Source organism: Macaca nemestrina, chromosome 11 (assembly GCF_043159975.1).
Source record: "Macaca nemestrina isolate mMacNem1 chromosome 11, mMacNem.hap1, whole genome shotgun sequence".
Classification (NCBI taxonomy): Eukaryota; Metazoa; Chordata; class Mammalia; order Primates; family Cercopithecidae; genus Macaca; species Macaca nemestrina.
In genome coordinates, this window is record NC_092135.1 from 120,550,053 (window position 1) to 120,571,927 (window position 21,875).

Consider the following 21,875-nt stretch of genomic DNA (forward strand, 5'->3'; position numbering starts at 1 on the left):
CGCACATACAAGGACTTAACAATTAAATGGAAAAATGTTCGGTTCAATGTGTTTCAGGTTTTAGCGGATCCAAGATGTTTTGAAAAACAGTTAAGTTCTTAAGACATTTTGATTATTTAAAGGGCAGCTGGCTCTCCCACCCTCTTTAAAAACGGCAGTGGTTATTTCTGTTCTTTGTATCGATGCCAATTTTATTGTCTGTGGAAGAAATTCTCTAGCAGAAGTTCACATCCCTGGTCTCTGAAATGATGACTGCAAATTGCTGTCCTATCCAGATAAAGGCTCGCTTCTAACCCTCTCCTTATGCTATGCCCAGATTTGGTTCCTAAGCAAATGCTGTGTCCTTCAAGTACAGAGGTTTTCTGTTTTTTGCTTTTTTGAGACAGGGTCTCACTCTGTTGCCCATGCCGGAGTGCAGTGGTACGGTCATGGCTCACTGCAGCCTCCACCACCCAGGCTCAAACAATTCTCTCGCCTCAACCTCCCAAATAGCTGGGACCACAGGTGTGTGCCACCGTACCTGGCTAATTTTTTAATTTTTTGTAGAGACAGGTCTCACGATGTTTCCCAGGCTGTTCTCAAACTCCTGGCCTCAAGCAGTCCTCCTACCTCATCCTTCCCAAAGAGGTGGGATTACAGGTGTGAGCTACTGCACCCAGCCCAGGCACAGGGTTTTCAGTGATGATGAGGCAGTGTTTTTTTCTAGTTACAAGACCCTTTTCTAGAGTCAAGAAGAGCATTGTTGCCACCATGGGTCACTGTCTCACAATTTCAAGAATTTCTTAATTTGTAGTCCTGGTTCACCTTGAGGAAAAGGAAGAAAAGATGTTAGATGTTCAGAGGATGAGCTGAAATATGATAGATTATCAAGAGGAAAACAGTTCAAATTGTGTAAAAGACTACAACTGAAATTCCACTGTAAAATCAAAGCCACATTGGCCTCAGTCCCCTCAGCCCACCCTCTTATCCTTGGACACAGCAGAGGGATCCCGACAAACGCCCAGTATGCGGGTGACAGTGATGAGTGTGCAGTTCCCTATCAAGCTCTCTGACTCCAAGAAGTTGTCCTTACATTTTATTGATGTGCAGTTTCGCCATCCTGAAATTTTAATCACCTGAGTGCTGCTTAGACATCGGCTAGATCACCCAACTTGTAATTCTATCTGCATTTGAAGATGAAAGAAGAAACCCTTGTGCATTTTTGTTCCTTCTGTTTTCCCCTTCAAGGGACACTGTCAATCTTTCTTAGGCTTCCTGAGTAATCATCATTTAATTTTCTTTATAGGTTGGAAAGTCTCGATTCTCTTTAAAAAAAAATGAGAGTAATTAAAAGTGACGGGGCCAGGTTAGTAAATAGATTTGTGAATTCAGAGCACCATAGGTCTCCCTCATGGTAGAAATGATGCCATTTCACCCCAGTGGCTTTTAAGTTCAGAACTGGGAATTAATGATATTTTCTCACCAAGTTTAAGAAATCAAAAAACAAAAGAATTAAAGCAGAGCTTCATCCCACTGTTTCAGAGCCAAAATTTGTTTTAGTCTCACCGGAGTAAATCCAGCTGTGCTCCCATTTAAAACCCTCCCCTGGCTTTCTGCTCCTTCCAGCCTCAGTCCCAAGTCTGGGCTGGGTTTCACGTCTGGTCTTGACGTCATCTCCTCTCTGTCTCTTTCACATGTGTCCCAGCAAGCAGAGCTGCCTCCTGCTCGGGGCCTTTCACTAAGGGTTCTCTCTCTGACCTGCAGACCCCCAAAGAACCAACGCCTCTCCTTATCCGGGGCTCAACTCAAACGGCTCCTCTGTGGCGAGCATCCCCAGACACACATAGATCACTTTGTAGCCCATTATCCTGCTTTAATTTCGTCATAGCACTTATTGCTAAATGAAGTAGTCTTGCTAGCTGGGTGTGGTAGCTTATGCCTGAAATCCCAGCACTTTGGGAGGCCAAAGGAGGAGGATTGCTTGAAGCCAGGAGTTCAAGACCAGCCTGAGCAACATAGTGAGACTGCGTCTCTACTTAAAAATAATAGTTAAAAATAGTCTTGTTTATTGTCAACCTTACATCACTGAAGCATACACAATGAATGAATGTTCTATGTAGACATGACCCCTGTTTGGAAAAACTTTGCTGTTTACAACTCTTTAAATTTTTTTTAGATGGAGTCTCACTCTGTCACCCAGGCTGGAGTGCAGTGGTGCAATCTCGGCTCACTGCAACCTCCACCTCCCAGGTTCAAGCGATTCTCTTGCCTCAGCTTCCCAAGTAGCCGGGACTACAGGTGCGTGCCACCACGCCTGGCTAATTTTTTGTGTTTTTAGTAGAGACAGCGTTTCACCGTGTTAGCCAGGATGGTCTCGATCTCCTGACCTCATGATCTGCCTGCCACGGCCTCCCAAAGTGCTGGGATTACAGATGTGAGCCACTGGGCCTGGCCTTCAATTTTTTTTTAAATGTTGGGCATTGCTTAGTGTGTACCTGGTGTGTTAACATGCTAGTTGGTGTCTTCTACTAACTTGGAGGGAGTGTTTATTTGTCAGCGATTCCATCTCTGTGGTGTGTGATGGCATGCTGCCAAAGCCCAGTCTTTCAGAAAGGAGCAGTGGAATCAAAACTTTAAGGGATAGGTTCTATTAAAAGAAGCACCAAATTTCTTAAGATTTGCCTTTCCTTGTTTCTAGGCTACAGAGGTGAAATTCTGGCTGAAAGTACACTGAGTATAAGAATCAGCTAACAAAGGCTGGGTGCAGTGTATCACCCCTGTAATCCCAGCACTTTGGGAGGCTGAGGCGAGCGGATCACTTGAGGTCAGGAGTTTGAGACCAGCCTGGCCAATGTGGTGAAACCATCTCTCTACTAAAAATACAAAAACTTATCCAGGTGTGGTGGTGCATGCTTGTAGTTCCAGCTGCTGGGGAGAAGGCTAAGGCAGGAAAATCACTTGAACCTGGGAAGCAGAAGTTGCAGTGAGCTAAGTTCGCACCATTGCACTCCAGCCTGGGCATCACAGCGAGAATCCGTCTCAAAAAAAAAAATCAGCGAACAAGACAACGTAGAGTTCTAGTCCTTAATCTCCCTTCGGGGACATCACTCCAACCTTGGAAGGAATTTTTTGGAGGAGGCCCTGGTCTTCATAAATGGCTATCAATCCACAGACCATAGACTGATTCCTGTCACCATCCACAATCCCAAGCACCCAAAGATGTTCAGGCCTACCTCGAGAATGATCTCAGACAAGCATGTGACATGTGACAACCCTCAGAAGCTGATGAGAATGAGTGTGTAGGCCTATTTAGGTCAAATGTAGATTATTCCAGAGGTAGCTAAAAATGACAATTTCCTAGCCAGGTTGGGTTAAAAAAAAAGTTTAGAATTTCCGGAAACCATTGATCTTAATGAGCTTCTCCCCTTTTAGCTTTTATTTTCAGAAAACATAATGACAGATGTTCCCTGCAAAGGCCTGAGAAACGTGTTTCTAAGCCAGGATTCTGACAATAGTGCAAAAGTCCTTCTTAGGAAAACATGGTTTGGTCTTTTTGGTATTGTGATGCTCTGAGAAGTTAGGAAAGGCTTTCAAACTTCGTTACTCCTTCTTAACTAATTTCTGATTTGTTGTTCCAGTATTTATGTAAACCTCTCTCAAATCAAGGCAAGAAGCGCGGTAGCGTATTTCTTTCGGCATCATCAGTCCGTCATTTGATCAGGCTGCTGTCTCAGGGGGGCATGTCTTACCTGTGCTTTCCCTTTGGTACTTTCTAGTGTTGAGGTGCTTCTCTGGACTCAGTTCCTGTGTGTGGACTGTTGCAGGATCCTCCATGGAATCTGCTCATTGTTCCCCTCTGGTTTGTCACCGGCATTTTAATCTATCACCTGGATCATGTTACTTACTCTCTTAATGCCAGTTGAGACATCCTCTAATCCTGAGGATTAAATCTGAGAGCCTTACTTTTGTGTTGAAAAACGCTTCACTGAGGTGTTCTTGATCCTAAAGCTACTCACAGTGATGTCCATGAGCCAGCAACACGGCAACATCAGCATCACCTGCGCTCCTGAGAAGTCTCACCCCTGCCCCAGGTCAGCTACATCAAAATCTGCTCATTAACAAGATGCCAAGGTCATTCGGATGCATATTACAATTGGGAAGTGCTTTCTAGAATCCTCACTGCTACTGTCTCCACCATCCATCAGCAGCAGCAGCCGCAGCCATGTCCTATTGAGACATTTCTTTGCCTGCTCTGATTTGAGTACCCTGCACACATCATCAACACGATCTTGTTTCATCCTCCCAAAGTCTCTGTGTGCTATGGACTATTATTATTCCCATTTGCAGGTGAGGAAGCTGAAGCTCAGGGAGATTAAGTCATTTATGTGAAATTATCCAGGTAGGAAGCGTAGGCAGCCTGAGTTCAATCTGAGACACTTCGCCTCCGGCATCTGTTTCCCTCTCCCCTAGGCCTTCCCTCTTCCCTGCTGGCCAGGTCAGCTCACTCCGTATTCATTTCATTTGCTTCCATCTAGTCAGTCTGCAAAACTCCAAAAGCAAAGCCACTGTGGAGGGAAGGCTGCTTCTTGGTGTGTTCTGTAAAAGAGTTTTGGATCTTAACATTATTTAAAATAAGACTGAGTTGTACCCCGTGTAGATTTTCTCTCTCTCAGCCCCAGAGAACAAGCTCTTTCTGCCGCTTCCAATTAAACTGGATGGCTTAGAGTTGCAGAATACCATCCCCCGCCCCGCCCAGATGTGACCTCCTGGCTCTGTTGAAGTGGTGGAGTATCTTAGACGTGACCTTTGGAAGAAAATGTATTATTTACAGCTCTAATCTGAAAAAAGGAAAAAGAGGAAGTAATATGACCTTGCAATGACATTGGTCTACAGTTGATCAAATTCTTTAAAGACCTCAAGGTCAGAATAGCTATAGCCTGTGTACTCGAGACCAAAAGTTAATTACAGGAAGGTGATATCTGGGGTCTGGAAGAGGTTGAGATCAGTGATTTTCAGACTGGTTACTGAACTGCTCTGCTCTGAGAGGATGCTCCCTCCAGAGAAGGACTGGAGTGTGGGGTTGTCGTGGGGCAAGGTGGAGCTGGCCTCAGATAGAAGTTTGGTGGACCATTCTTCATTTTCAGCCAATTAGTATAGTACTTTAAATCTTATATTATTTTATATAGTAGGCCCTACGGTAACATTTTATTTAATGAGCCTTTCCTTCCTTGTAAAAAAAAAAAAAAATGTACATTAAAAAGCAACTGAGCTAATCCTTCTCCATTAGAAGGATTTGCATTCTTTGCAGTTGAGGCTGTTGAGGCTCAGAAAGGCAAATTGACTCCCCCAAGGTCACACGTTGTTTTGACTGAAAGCTATTTCTTGTTTCCTCCTTTGAAAGCTCTAAAGCTGGGCTGGCTGCCAAGTCTGCTGGGCATTCGCTCCTCTGCTGTCTGGATCAGCCCTTATTATATCCAGTGGCACTGACCTGGGTATATTTCATTTGCATTTAGGACTCCTTTGTGTGTGTTTGGAAAGCAAAGCGCTGTTCAGGTGTTCATTGGCAGAGCTTAGTCAGTCATACATTCTGAGTGTTCTTTTTCTTCCACCATGCAGTCAATCTGCATGCCTCCCCTTCTTCCCTGGTTTATTTATACATTGAAGGTAGCCTTGCACACGACGCTGAATACTCCAATATCAGCAAGATAGAGAAGCTCTTCTGCAACCACAAGGTGAAATGGCTGAAAAATCTCATTTTAGAAGAATGTGCATTTAAAGAATTTATGACCTAAAAGGGAATATGAGGTTGGGAGCCTGAGATAATAAGGAGCCCTAGGAAAACCCTTTTTTTAAAAAAAAGCTTTCAGAAAAGTAAACCAATAAATAAGAACCACTCATGAGGAGTATTTTTTTTTTTTTTTTGCAGCTAGTAATAATGGGTATGTGGGTAATTTTCATTTTATCATTTCTTGTTTGTCAGACACGTCTTCATTTGCTGTGTGACAGATGAGATGCATGCTAAGAAGCATTTTCTTTCTTTCTTTCTTTCTTTCTTTTTTTTTTTTTGAGATGGAGTCTCGCTCTGTTGCCCAGGCTGGAGTGCAGTGGTGCAATCTCGCCTCACTGCAGCCTCTGCCTCTCCAGGTTTCAATTCTCTGCCTCAGCCTCCAGAGTGGCTGGGACTACATGTACCCGCCACCATGCCCAGCTAATTTTTTGTATTTTTAGTAGAGACGGGGTTTCACCATCTTGACCAGGCTGATCTTGAACTCCTGACCTCGTGATCCACCTGCCTCGACCTCCCAAAGTGCTGGGATTACAGGCATGAGCCACCACGCCCTACCGAAGCATTTTATTTCTAAGAGTGGCTCTCCTCAAAGCCTGCCATCAAAGCCTGGGCCATCAGCTCAGGTAGGTAGCTCAAGTAGGATTCTGGAACTTGGTTTCATTGCTCTCAGCTTTTACTCCTCTCTTCTCTAGCATTCTATTTTACCTACCATTTCCAACCACCATTTCTTCCTTCTCTAATTGTTCCCAGTGGGACCAACACACACACTGGAACTGAAATTCCTACTATTTCCAAAGATGTATTGAAGTCACACACGCTGAGATTTACTACAAAGGAAACTCTTCTTCTAAAAAAGACAAATATTTGTTGTTTTATGTTTTAGTGCAGCATTATTTACAATAGCAAAGACTTGGAACAAACCCAAATGCCCATCAATGACTGACTGGATAAAGAAAATGTGGTACATATATACCATGGAATACTATGCAGCCATAAAAAAGAATGAGTTCATGTCCTTTGCAGTGACATGGATGAAGCTGGAAGCCATCATTCTCAGCAAACTAACACAGGAACAGAAAACCAAACACCACATGTTCTCACTCATAAGGGGGAGTTGAACAATGAAAATACATGGACACAGGAAGGAGAACATCACACACTGGGGCCTGTCAGGGTGTGGGGGACAAGGGGAGGGAGAGTGTCAGGGCAAATAGCTAATGCATGCGGGGCTTAAAACCTAAATGTTGGTGAAACCCTGTCTCTACTAAAAAATACAAAAAATTAGCCGGGCGCGGTGGCAGGCGCCTGTAGTCCCAGCTACTCCGGAGGCTGAGGCAGGAGAATGGCGTGAACCCGGGAGGCGGAGCTTGCAGTGAGCCGAGATCGCACCACTGTACTCCAGCACTCCAGCCTGGGCGACAGAGCAAGACTCCATCTCAAAAAAAAAAAAAAACCTAGATGATGGGTTGATAGGTGCAGCAAACCACCATGGCACATGCATACTTATGTAACAAACCTGCACGTTCTGCACATGTATCCCAGAATCTAAAGAAAAATTTTAAAATAAAATTAAAAAGACAAGTACATGTTGTTGTCATGCACGTCCATGTGAAGAGACCACCAAACAGGCTTTGTGTGAGCAATAAAGCTTTTAATCACCTGGGTGCAGGTGGGCTGAGTCCGAAAAGAGAGTCAGCAAAGGGAGATAATAAGGGTGGGGCTGTTTTATAGGATTTGGGTAGGTAAAGGAAAATTACAGTCAGAGGGGGGTTGTTCTCTGGCGGGCAGGAGTGGGGGTCACAAGGTGCTCAGTGGGGGAGCTTTTTGAGTCAGGATGAACCAGGAAAAGGACTTTTACAAGGTAATGTCATCACTTAAGGCAAGGACCAGCCATTTTCACTTCTTTTGTGGTAGAATGTCATCGGTTAAGGTGGGGCAGGGCATTTTTACTTCTTTTGTGATTCTTCAGTTACTTCAGGCCATCTGGGCTTATACGTGCAAGTCACAGGGGATGCGATGGCTTGGCTTGGGCTCAGAGGCCTGACAGCTGTTTTATTTAGGTACGTCTAAGCCCCCAAGAATTTAAAGGGAAGTATTGGCTCTCAAGCTATTCAATCATGTATACAGAGAAGTTATCTAAGAAATCCTTGAGGTGTCATCTATATATGCTGATATTTTAAACTTCACCTTTGGTTATTCTGTTCCTGAGAAGAGTTAGAGAATAGTTAGATTTTCCCTCAAAAAACAAATTCCTGAGAGATTGTAAAAAAGCCTGTCTAAAGATGTCAGTTAGTGATATGTAGCGCTAAAGCAGTTTGCTGTCATTTTTGGTGGTCTTTTCAATTGTTTACTAGGATTAAGATATTGAATGTGGTCTCCGGTCGATCTCTAGAGTAGGGAAATGATTGTTGCTGAGTACTTATCATGTCATATACCACTTGGGTGCCATGAAATGATACCAGCGAGGGGTTCGTTACAGTTTGGCAAAATTTATCCTTGTAAAGATTCAAAGCTGGAAAGATTAGCAGGTGTATCTGGTAGCTGGTGGGCTAAAGAGGAGCTCTTTATAGGGTGTGCCTTAAGGTCAGGCCTATTGGATTGTATATTTGTACACAGAACCTGCAGAGATTAGTCCTTACCTCAGGCAGTTCATGATTCCACTCTAGAGAGAGGCATTTGTCACTTATTTGTCTCAGACCCTTGTCCTTGTTTTGCAAATGCAACCATGATATCTTAGCAGAGAGGTGAAACTATACACTTCCTTATCTAATTCATTTGTGCATTATTGGCATTCCTGTTTAGGATGGATGTATTACCATTCTCTTTCATTCGAATTCACTTGGAAGTAAAGTTTATCCCTGATGGGAGACCCCTTTTTAGATTACACGTACTTACCCCTGACCAGTAACTGTCTCCCGGTAGTCCTGTGCACTGCTCGGCTTGAGACTGAATTCTTACGCTTTTCATGACTCCTTTGGATGAATCTAGATCCATTCCCAGAGAGCAGTGTCAACTTTCCCTCAGGGCTGTGTTGGGGAGGTAGAGATGCTGGAACAAAACTGCGAACCTCTTAGGGAGGTAAAAGAGAGGAATGCATGCTTGATAGCCAATAGTGTCAGGTACAGTTATGTTCTTGCAGTTTCCAAGGTCATTTTTTTTTTTTTTTTTTTTTTTTTTTACTTCTCAGGTATAAAGTACTCTCAGCCTTTTTTAAGGCCTTAAATACAACAATGATCCTTTAAAAATTTATTCCTCCAAATTGTACTCTTCCCCGCTTCTCCCATAAGAGCTTGTTGAAACAGACATCACACCTGGCTCTTCCAAATATGCTTAGCACTTAGCACAGGTGCTGGACATCATAGGCACAGAATGAATATTTATGGAATAAATACATAAACAAACATAGCTTGTTCTCCGAAATCCCCTGGGATTCAAGAACCTCGGACTTTGTGTAGAGTAAAACAAAACAAAAATCCAGATCTCCAAGAGTCTTGAGAAAAATCTCCCTGTAACAGGGATGCCTCTTGTTCCCTCCTGTTTTAGTGTTGGCATTTTGCTTTGATTTTATTTTATAAAGTTTATGACTACCTTAAGTAGCATTACAATTCTACTTTTTAGTTTCATGTAACAGGGTGACTACGTTTTGTTTTTTAAGTTGTTAACATACCATAATGTAAAGGTGTGTACCATATTTTTTACTAGATTGCTGATTTTCTGTTTTAACTCCCTAAGTCTGTCTTTTCTGCCCACTACCAGGATAAGCAGGAAGAAAAGGATGTTTAAAAATGAGAATGCATTTTAACAGGTCTCGTGTGTACTTTCTGATAAGTGTTTCTCAAACCATCATTATGATGGGTTAACTTCATTAGACCCGTTTAAAAGGTGAATTTATAAAGTTCAGAGGCAAGTGATTTTTCTAACATCTTTGTATTAGTTATCTATTGCTGCTGTGACAAATTACCACAAACTTAGTGGTTTAAAATGCAAATTTGTAATCTCCCAATGGGTTCTTCTTGCTGCACAAATAAAACCAATTCACTGAGACAGTTGTATTGCAGTTGAGAAAGAATTTAATTAATGCAGGGCCAGCTAGCCAAGTGGTAGACGAGAGTTTATTACTCCCATCAGCCTCTGGGTGGGGGCCACAGGACCAGTGGAGTCATGAGTCATCATGGGTCCAGGTAGAGTCAGTTGGTCACCAGAATGCAAAAGTCTGGAAAACATCTCAAAAGACAAATCTTAGGTTCTGCGATACTGATGTTATATGACGATGATGACGATACAGGAGCAATTGGGGAAGTTACAAACCTTGTGACCTCTGGTCACATGACTCCTGGGCAATAAAGGAATTGTAGAAACATAAGCTGGGGAACAGTGGCTGGTTGTCCTTTAACTATGCCTACGTCTTAGCAGAATTCAGGCCTCTCCCAAAATTCTAATATTGTGGCCTTTCATTAGTCTTACAAAGGTGGTTTTCATCCCCCAACAGGGAGCAGACCAGTTTTATGGAGGGACTGTTATCATCCTTGCTTCAAAGTTAACCTAAACTAAAGGCCAAGGCAGGCAGATTACCTGAGGTCAGGAGTTGGAGATAAGCCTGGACAACTTCGTGAGACTGCATCTCTCTAAAAATACAGAAATAAGCCGGGTGTGGTGGTGCACTTCTGTAGTCTCAGTTACTTCAGAGACTGAGGCAGGAGAGCCACTTGAACCTGGAAGGCAGAGGTTGCGGTGAGCCAAGATAGTGTCATTGCACTCGGTGCAAAGCGAGACTCTGTCTCAAAAAAACCAAACAAACAAACAAAAAATAAAAAATAAACAAAATTAAACTAACCTAAATTCCTCCCATGGGTAGCCTGGCCTACGCCTAGGAGTGAGCAATTACAGCCAGCCTGTGAGGCTAGAAGCAAGATAGAGTCAGCCAGGCTAGACGTCTTCTCTTTCATAATCTTTGCAAAAGCAGTTTCAGATTTATTCTCTTATAGGTCAGAAGTCCAAAGTGGCTCTTATTTAGCCAAAATGAAGGTGTCACCTGGGTGGTATTTCTTCTGGAGGCTGGAGGGAAGAATCTGACTCCTTGCTTTCTTCCAGCTCCTAGAGGCTGCTATCCAGATTCCTTGACTCACGGCCACTCTCTCCATCATCAAAGCCAGCAGCTTAGCATCTTCAAATGGTTCTCTGACGTTGACCATTCTGCCTCCTCCTTCCATTTCTAAAAAAAAAAGAAATCCTTATGATTAGGTTGAGCCCACCCAGAAAATCTAGACTAATCTCCCCACCTCGAGATTATTAATTTGAGGCTGGGAAGGAGAAGGGATGAAGAGAGGTTGTTTAATGCATACAAATATACAATTAGAAGATATAAGTTATAGTGTTCAATAGCACAATAGGGTGACTACAGTTAAGAATAGGTTATTGTCAGGCCGGGCGTGGTGGCTCACATCTGTAATCCTAGCACTTTGGGAGGCTGAGGTGGGTGGATCATCTGAGGTTGGGAGTTCGAGACCAGCCTGACCAACATGGAGAAACCCCATGTCTACTAAAAATACAACATTAGCTGGGTGTGGTGGCACATGCCTGTAATCCCAGTTACTCGGTAGGCTGAGGCAGGAGAATCACTTAAACCTGGGAGGCAGAGGTTGTGGTGAGCTGGGATCATGCCATTGCACTCCCTAGGCAACAAGAGCGAAACTCCGTCTCAAAAAAAAAAAATAAGAAGAAGTTATTGTATATTTCAGAATAGCTAGAAAATATCTGAAATGTTCCCAGCACAAAGAAATGATAAGTGTTTGAGGTGACAGACATCTGAAGCACTCTGACTGATCATTATGTGTTCTATGTATGGATGAAAATATTACATGTGCCTCATAAATGTGTACAATCATTATGTATCAATGCAAATTTGAAAATAGAAAGATCACTAATTGCATATTTGACGTCTCTTTTGCCCTGTAAGGTAATATATTCAGTTCTAGGATTTAGGACATCGAAATCTTTGAGGGAAGCATTACTCTGCCTATTGCAGAGACCCATATAATGTCCTAACAGAGTTCACTTTCTCCACGTTTCTAGCTTTCTGCATATACAAGAAAAAGTTTTTGGCTTTTTTTTGGTGCGTCTTCTCCTGGTACTTCTGTCTTGGATATAACTTATTTGATTTTACAAAAAAAATCACAGCCTCTGTGTTTGTTTGAATAAATTGAGGTTGAAAAAGTGTTCAATGACAGTAACGATACCTTAACAACATAACGGGAGAGGAGGCAGCGTCTTGGCAATTGAGACCTGTGAGTTTTAGACAGAGATGTTTAAAACTTGACATACTGCATGAACTCACAGAGTCTTCTAACTTTTGTCTTTTAGGCTTATGTACAGAAGTACGTCGTGAAGAATTATTTCTACTATTACCTATTCCAAATTTCAGCTGCTTTGGGCCAAGAAGTGTTCTACATCACATTTCTTCCATTCACTCACTGGAATATTGACCCTTATTTATCCAGAAGGTTGATCATCATATGGGTTGTAAGTATTACCACTACTCATTAACTGATGCTACTTCTAAAACAACTGCTTCCTTTGATATTCAAGTACTTTGCAAATATGTTTTTTGTTTGTTTGTTTTGTTTTGTTTTACCACTTAGAGTTGGATTTGTTGCCTAATTTACTTTGGAAACATTAGAAAGCAGTGACCACAACTTGTGTTCCCTGAGCAGTAAGGGAATTGTAGCAAGGTAAGCTGGGGGACAGTGGCTGGTTGTCCTTTGTGCCTACCTCTTCGCAGAATTCAGGCCTTTTCCAAAATTCTAATCTTGTGGCCTTTCGTTAGTCTTACAAAGGCGGTTTTCATCCCCCAGCAGGGAGAGGACCAGTTTTAGGGAGGAACTATTATCATCCTTGCTTCAAAGTTAACCTAAACTAAAGGCCGGGTGGGCGGATCACCTGAGGTCAGGTGCCCCCCAGGTTCAAGCGATTCTCCTGCCTCAGCCTCCCGAGTAGCTGGGACTACAGACGTGCACCACCACGCCCGGTTATTTTAGTATTTTTAGTAGAGACGGGGTTTTGCTATCTTGGCCTGGCTTATCTCTTACTGCTCTGAAAACAACTTGTTTTATTTGCAAAAACCAAACCTGTGATTTTGTGTACCTTGAGATATACTTTCCCAAGGGTAGATCAAAGTAGGAGAGGGCATAAGGGATGACCAGAGAACAAAGGACCTTTCTAAGGACCCACAGAGGGGTATGAAATGCATCCTCGCAAGAGGCCTATTTTAGTAAAATTTGATCAGAAACTAAAATCAGAAGCTGTTGAGCAATACCTTCAAGCAGTATTAAGTGACCATACACATAGGAGAAGCCAAAACACATAAGGCAAAGCACCTTCCTTGAGGGAACGTCTAGTGTAGCAGGAGCAGCTGCAAATACACAGAAACCATGTGACAATCCCAGGTAGACAGGCAGAGCCTTTTTCTGCTATTTCACTGGTAACCCTAGCATTTAATTTTGTTCAGGGCCAAATGAGTTCTGATTTTGTGTCTCATTGAAGGAGATGGTAGACATTTGGAAGGCAGCAAGGCATACGCAAGATATGCAAGATATGTAGGTTTGGTATCAGAGAGACCTGAGCTCAAGTACAGTCCAGGCCCCATCTGTGTGCCCTTGCTCTGAGCCTTACCTTCCTCATTTGTAAAATTGTGTGAATAATGTGCCTTCCCAGAATCATCGTGGGAATATCTAGAGTGTACACAGAGCTCCAGGCCTGGCATGTGGAGGACTCTGCAGGTCGCTATTTGAGCATGATAACGCATAGTGACTAGTGCATGAAGGTGAAGGAGTCTTGAAGATCAACCAATTCTAAGGTCAAAGGTTATTTAGCTGGTGGAGGGAACTTCCAGACAAGACTGTTTCCCCGACTCAAGATTCTGCACTAGAAATAGAGGTTCCGAAGCACTTGGTTGGGTATAAAAGAGAAGATTTCAGCAAGTGACTTTCCTATGGTGGGCTTTATGTTTTCTCGTTTGTGGAACAAGTAGAGTGGAGCTGATCAGGGCTCATAAATTCGAATGTTCTCAGGGGCAGGAGACAGAAATAAAGCAGCAATGTCCTGGGTCAGGGTGAGGGGTGGCAAGGGCGCAGTATCCACACAAACCCTTCGCCACGTGGTGACAGAGGGACTAGGGAGCAACTGCCCCTGGCTCCACGTGGGACTCCCCATCCCTGTCTCCCCATAGCCCTCTTTTGAAATCTAGCTTCTGTCTAAAAGTGTAATGTGCGAGTCTGCAAAAGCATAAGCATCTTGCAAATCATAAAGAGAACATTAGTCCAGTTGTCCCTCCCGTTTCCGAGGCCACTTCTGTGTCCATGGAGCAGGCAGGATGGGGGCAGGAGAGAGAGAATGGGAATGGTCCTTCTGTTCTTAAGATCTGAAAACCCATGGAAAACCCATGGGCTTGAGTATCTTTCCCACTGTCATTTATTTTCTAAGATGTGTATGTGTGCGTGTGTGTGCGTGTGTAAGGTATAAGTGTGTATATATATGTATGTGTGTGTATATAGGTGTGTATATGTGTGTATATACGTATACAGGTGTGTATATATGTGTATGTGTGTATATAGATGTGTGTATATCTGTGTGTGTATATAGGTGTGTGTATATGTGTATGTGTGTATATAGGTGTGTATATATGTGTATGTGTGTATATGTGTGTGTGCATAGGTGCATATATGTTTATGTATATAGGTGTATGTGTGTATAGGTATGTATATGTGTGTATATAGGTATGTGTATATATGTGTGTTTATGTGTGTGTATGTATATAGGTGTGTATATATGTGTATATATATGTATATAGGTGTGTATGTGTGTATAGGTGTGTGTGTGTATATATGTGTGTTTATGTGCATGTATGTATATAGGTGTGTATATGTGTGTGTATAGATGTGTATATGTGTGTGTATAGGTGTGTATATATGTGTGTAGGTATGTATATATGTGTGAATGTATGTATATAGGTGTGTATATGTGTGAGTGTATGTATACAGGTGTATATGTGTGTGTGTGTGTGTGTGTGTGTGTGTGTTCTAAATCCCAAAACCTTAATAATGGTTGAGTGGGGCAGACGATGAGAAGTACATTACACAGGAATACCTTATAATGTGTTTGATCCGCTCATGGCCAATTATCTCCCCCACTGAGGGCGGAAAACTTTCCCTGAGAGCTGGGAAGACCTCTAGACTCTATAGAAGGCTGTGGTTAGGGGACTGTCTGGTTGCCATTATTGGTGGTTATTTTATGCTTTGTATTCCTCATTTCAAAGTATCAGAGTGCCTGTTTGAGGCAAAACGACAAGCTTTTGTCATAGAGTGAGGCAAATAAAATCTTTGCCCGAGAAAGGAAGAAATAACCTCTGAATCTGCAGTTTGTCCTGAGGTTTGGCCACCTGTTTCTTGACTTTTTAAAATGGCCTGGTTCACCAGTCCCCCTGTGCTGAGAGTTCTGTAGTTATTCTGTGTGGTCATTGTAAGGCAATGTGAGAAGCCTAATGTAGTGTGAGAAGCAGTGTGAGAAGCTGAGGTAGTGTGTGCATTCCTGCCAGTGCCTGGGATGAGAGTGGAGGTCATTCCAAGGGAAGAGAGGAAGAGAGGAAGGGAGAGAGGGGGAGAGGGAGGTGCAGGTGTGCTTGCGTGTGTGCATCTGCGTGTGTGTGCATGTATTTGTGTGTGCGTGTGTATGTAGACGTGTTAGGATTAGGAGTGCTCTCTGATGGGCTACAGAGACAATAATGAGAGGTACTTGGTTTGGCTCCAGAGTTGAAGGTAGACGAAAGGAAGAAAGGAAGGGCAAGTCCCTTAAGTGGGGGCGAGGTTGGGAGCCTGGGGTGGATTAGGGTTAGGTTCTGGTACTTGGGCCAGCCAGGGCAATCAACTTCCTGCTGAGGCAGTCTTTCTTCAGTAAAGGATATCCCTATATTAGTGGCTGCTTCTTCAAAGGGGTAGGGATTAAGAACTGTTAATTATATAAGGGACAGAGCTGGAAGTCTTGTATTGAACATCTTATCTCACCCAAAACTCATTGGAAGGCAGCTTTGTTCAGGATTGCTAAAGCTTGCCACATTTTATATTAATTTGGGAATTGTCACTGGATGAAGCCCCTACAGGTTTTATTGCTTTTAAAGATCTTTTGTTACATTAAGGGTAACTCACACTATCTGAAGTAGCTCAGCAGAATTTATGCTTATATCAAGTTCTCTCTCCTCACAATTATAATTAGTCCTCACCTGTATTGTACATCTTCTGTTGCTTTGATAGGCATCTATGTTCATTATCTTATTTGAGCTTCATAACAATGGGCAGTATCATTTTCTAAATTGGAATAGTAATATTTCAAATATTGATAAGCCATACCCTATATTGAGCATGTAGTATGTATGCCATTCACTGTCAGAGTGCTTTACATGTTTTACTTCACTTAATCCTACCAGCAATCCTGAGAAATAGTTATCACCAACCCACTTTACAGATCCTGAAACTGAAATACAGAAAGGTTAAATAACTTGCCCAAGATCACACTGGATTAAGTGGCAAGGTGGATTTGATCCTGCGCCCAGACCTTGTCTACCAGGGGAAGCTGCCATGGTTGTTTCTTAGAAGAGCACAGCTAAGTGGCATAAGGAGCACAATATTTTTTTAAAGATGCTAAAACTGGGGCTTCAAGCATGAAAATGATTTTCCCATAGTTTTCTTCTATTGCATATTTATTTTGGTTTGTGTTCCATTTCTGTCCTTATGGCATTTATTAACCGTGTACTCTATCCTTCTTAACCCATTTATAACTAGTGTTCCTTTATTGGAACGCGAAGCTTGTGGGTTATTTATATCCTACCGCTCAAGGTCATCACCAAGGTCTGATTTTTCACACACAAAAATTTGCAACCTCCAGCATAAATGGGTTAACAAACCTCAACAAACCCCACAGTATGGGATAAGCTTTGGTTAAATTAGCTGAAACACATCAATCAATTCACTATTTCTCTCCTTTGTCCTGTATCAAGGTTTTTAACCTATCTTTGGGCTCAAAAGAATTTTAGACATTTGGCCAAAAAAGATAGCAAATGGATTTTCTTATTAGGATGCTTATAAAGAGATATTGAGGATGATGTTTCAGAAGATGAGTCACTGCCCCATGGCGTGATTATCTAATCTCTTCACTTTCATTCTGGCATGGTGACAGATCTAACAAAAAATAAAAGCTTTAAAGTTATATTTCTGTATCTTTAAAAGGTTAGAGGCAACTTCATTGAACTTGGGTGGTGGTTAGTTTTGTAACATGAAGCAAAATCTCACTTTTTTGCTAAATTCCTCATTTTGTGAAATAGCAATGCAAACATTGATACCACAACTGATCCTGGGAGTTTGAAAGCCTCATTTTCTCTGTTCTTATGATATGTTACACAGATGTTTCTTTCCACGGATATTTCATGGCATTCATAATGAGAGGTAGAAAAACACGAGATAAACAGATAAAAATTGAAAGTAAGGGGAGCACAGATACAAAAGAAGATGAAAGCCCAGACTAAAGTGAAATGTGGCATGCTGGTTCAAAGGTGAGCCGCAGATTCATATTTGAGCTTTGTCTTGACCAACCAAAATGAAGTTACGCTATCCACTAGGAAATCATAAGCCTATTTCTAAGAGAGCAAACCTTTTCCTGACTCATGAAATTGATAGAATTGTCAAGGCTAGTGATACATGTTGCTCAATTATTTTCTCAGAAGTATCTGGTGTCAGTACCCGCTTAACATCTGTGTGAGAGTACTCATTCTGACTCCTTTTCCTGAACTTTCTGTGTTCTCATTTTTAAATCATTGCTAATTTAGCCAAAGAAAAATGGTATTTCCATGCATATATTCATTGCAGCACTATTCACAATGGCAAAGTCATGGAATTAACCTAAATGCCCATCAATAATAGAACGGATAAAGAAAATGTGGTACTGGCCGGGTGCGGTGGCTCAAGCCTGTAATCTCAGCACTTTGGGAGGCCGAGACGGGCGGATCACGAGGTCAGGAGATCGAGACCATCCTGGCTAACACGGTGAAACCCCGTCTCTACTAAAAAATACAGAAAACTAGCCGGGCGCGGTGGCGGGTGCCTGTAGTCCCAACTACTCGGGAGGCTGAGGCAGGAGAATGGCGTGAACCCGGGAGGCGGAGCTTGCAGTGAGCTGAGATCTGGCCACTGCACTCCAGCCTGGGTGACAGAGCAAGACTCCGTCTCAAAAAAAAAAAAAAAAAAAAAAAAAGAAAATGTGGTACATATGCAGCCACAAAAAGGAATGAGATCATGTCCTTTGCCAGGGCATGGATGGAGTTGGAAACCATTATCCTCAGCAAACAATCACAGGAACAGAAAACCAAACCGCATGTTCTCACTTATAAGTGCAACTGATTGATGAGAACACATGGACACATGAGGGGGAACAACAAACACTGGGCACCTGTTGGGGGGTTGGGAGGAGGGAGAGCATCAGGAAGAATAACTAATGGATATGGGGCTTAATACCTAGGTGATGGGATGATCTGTGCAACAAACCACAATGGCACATGTCTACCTATGTAACAAACCTGCACATCCTGCACGTGTACCCTGACCTTAAAATAAAAATTGAAAAAAAAGAAAAATGGTATCTTAGTTAACTTCCCGTTCATATATAATTAGTGAAGATGAAAACATTTTTCATACTTTTATTAATCATTTGTATTAACTTGTATGAATTGTCAGTCTGCCTTGTGAGTATTTTTTTAAAGGGGCTTTCATTTTTCTATTGATTTCCACCAGTTGTTAACATAGAATGATACTGAATTTTCTGTGTCTCAGAGGCAGTGTATCTTTATATGTAAGATGTTTAGAATTCTGTTCAAGACTTTGAGAAGTGGTATTTAATTCTATGGTATCATCCATAGTGACCTAGGAAAATCCTTTAAAATAGAATTTGAATGCTTTTATACTGAGTGCTCACTTTAGTCACAGACCTCACCACTCCCTATTGTCTTACCGTTTATGACCTCCCTGGTCCTTTAAAGGCCATTTAATTTGGGACTCCTGTCCTCGGGCACTTAATGTTTCTGGTGTGTAGTTTCCCTGGCATAAAAGAACTTATTCGGGGGGTGACCAGACCTTAGAAAACCTGGTACACACTGCCTGAACTCCAACAAAGTTAAAATTTGTTTTTAAGTTTCTTCTTGCTTTTCTTTTCCCCATTTGTAAGATTTATTTTTTCACCTAACATCAAAAGACATATTCCCCACCATTCTAACATAGCACGGTTATTTTTAAGTAAGTGTTATCGTAACCAAACTGTTACTATGGCTTTTTTGATTATGTTGAAGCTCTGATTGTCCCTAACAGTTTCCGGACAGGGTTAATCTCTCTTCTAATAATTATTGGCTTTTGATCATCTCCCAGATTGGAAGCAAGGAGTATCTGTGTGAGAAGAGGGTGGGCTGCTTCTACTTCACCAGCAGCTTTGAGGTTCGGTCAGAAGGTTCTGGTCCTACAATACCATGAGAGGAGCACCAGGGTGATGTAACATAAGTAATGTTTCTTAGCTTCCAGAAACAGAGACCCACTCTAACTAGCTCAGGAAAGTAGGAATTTGTTGTAAGGTGATGGAAAATCTAAGAACCAGAAGTTCACAGGAACAAATGCTAGTGAATAGTTTGGTTGTCTGCTATAATTCAACTGTGATTTTCCTGATATCTTTTTCTTTATCTCCTGCTGTTGGCTGCTAACTTTCTCAACTGTCTTTTATTTGATTGATTGATCGATTGATTGGAGAGAGGGTCTTCCTCTTGTACCTAGGCTTGAGTACAGTGGCATAATCATAGCTCACTGCAGCCTCAAACTCCTTGGCTCAAGTGATCCTCCCACCTCAGCCTCCCAAGTAGCTGGAGCTACAGGCATGTAGCAGCACACCTGGCTTAGTTGGGGTTTCACTGTGTTGACCAGACTGGTCTCGAACTCTTGACCTCAAGCAATCCTTCCACCTTGGCCTCTCAAAGTGCTGGAATCATTGGCCCCTCAACTGTCTTTCAGTTCAGATTTTCAAGATAGCCAGACACAGCCCCTGGTGTAGCCTGGTAGCAAAAATCCATCCATCTCTGACCAATCCATAGATTGGCTGTACTTGGTCCAAACAGCTGAATTGGGCGCGGATGGACAATTAACTAGGGCCGCAGAGCCATGGGCCAGGTTCTGGAACATCAGGAGACCTGGACTGCAATCCTAGTAGTGAAACCTTGTTCAAGAACTTGGAGATTCTGCCCTGCAGATTTCCTAGCTTCAAAGTGAAAGGACCCAGCTAGAAGATCCTTGGAGGCTTGTGATGTTATGATTCTTCATTATATGTTTGCTATGTGACACTTAAAGCAGTTCATCCATGGTATAGAGGAAAACGGAAAAGAAGGAAAGTTGGGTGAAACAACCTTTAAAAAAGTAGAATAGAAGGTATTTCATCCTTGTGCAAACTGAATGCCAATGTGACTTTACCTACTTTGTCTTGTGTTCTGAATCGCCTCAGTATGAGACAGTACGCTTGAAAAGGATATCAGATCCATTGCTAAATAATTGTTAGCTTGCTTGCTGTTTTTTGTATTCAGCACGACTGAAGGAATGCTTTAAAGGACAAATGCGTAATTACTTGGCAAATATAAATTTCCGTTTTTTTGTAGAGCCAAAGTCCTGATGGTAAGGAAGCCTTAAAAGTTGAAGATTCCTCTTAGCAGGTTCTTCTGTTCCTATCCTTCTAAGACAAATTATGTTAAAGAGCTCAAGTTTAAAATGGTGGTTTTTCCCTATCTTACACATTCTGATGATTAGCAGCTAGCTAGCTGATACTTACAGTAAAAACTACACTGAAAATTTACATTTAAATTGGACATACTATTTAGATAGCATTTAATTGCTATAGAGTTTAGGGTATTATTTTATGCAACAGTCATAAATTGGTTAAGGAGTAAACGTTTTGTGATAGTGTATCAAAATGGACTAGTGTGTTTTGGGATGTGGGCAGGCTGCCATCTGGCTGTCTCATAAGGGAGTCTGTCACCTGGTTAAAGACAAGAGGGAAAAAGCTGGTCCCATCCCTATAATTCACAATCCCTAGACTGGGGTCAATCTTAGTGCCAAAAGATGACTTTAAATGTGATTATCTCTTAATCCTCGGTTTAAATCACTACCCCTTCACTTCAAAAGATTGCCCTGCTTGTTAAGTTGGTTCTTGCTTGAGATTAATGAGTCTTTAAAAGTATTCAACAATGGCCAGATTGTCACCCTCACTAACTTGTATTGAATGGAGTAGAATTAGGCGTCAGAGATTCTGCCTAGTCCCTCTGAAGTGGAATCTGTAATTTAGCCTTAGTTAAATATTAAGTAAATGCCTCTAGGGGGTTTATTATAAAAACTGCATTGGTTTGGTTTTGAAACACAATAAGGAAAAGTTTTGGTTTTAGTGTAGATTTTAAAAAAAAAGAAAAAGCCCTTAAAACTGCACTTGTGGTGAACAAATAAATTTAGATCTCTCTAATTATCAACCATCATTACCAGAAAAATGATTCTCTTTTTTATGATGATGACTGGAAAATGTGCCCACATTCTTCCCTCCCTCTCTCCTTCCTTCCTGCTGCCCCTTCCCCACAGCCGCTAAGACTGCAGTGCCGTTGGTGGAGTAGAATTGTTGCTGTCCCAGATAGAGCCCATTGTTCCCCTCGCCCCCGGTACCATTTCTGATGCTTCATTTACCGTATCATGTGGATGGGTGATGGCTTTAAAGCTTTGTCAGGTAGAAAATTGTTTGGATCATCAGGATCCTGGAGACAGGAAATGTTTAAAGATGAAATTGAGTTGGATCTGCTAAAATGATGCAAAGAACTAAGCACTTCATACAGAGTTTTATTGTGGAGTTAATCCTTCTTCCCTCCTTTTGGTCTTATGCTAGCTGTTAATGTCTTACCGAGAAAAAACAAATAGTCATTGCCAAGTTACATGTAGATGCCAAACCAAGGAGCATCCTGATAAGGCAGAGGGTAAGGAACTCGGTTTCTCTCTTGCTGTGGCTA

At 42.0% G+C, this 21,875-nt stretch overlaps 1 protein-coding gene across 1 annotated transcript in view; it reads left to right on the forward strand.

Annotated features, from left to right (window-relative positions):
• LOC105481305 (sphingosine-1-phosphate phosphatase 2) overlaps positions 1–21,875 on the forward strand; it is a 149,748-nt gene that overhangs the window by 39,509 nt on the left and 88,364 nt on the right. The window contains exon 2 of the mRNA XM_011740808.2: positions 12,128–12,286. Within this exon, the coding sequence (XP_011739110.1) occupies positions 12,128–12,286 (159 nt within the window). The remainder of the gene's footprint in view (positions 1–12,127; positions 12,287–21,875) is intronic.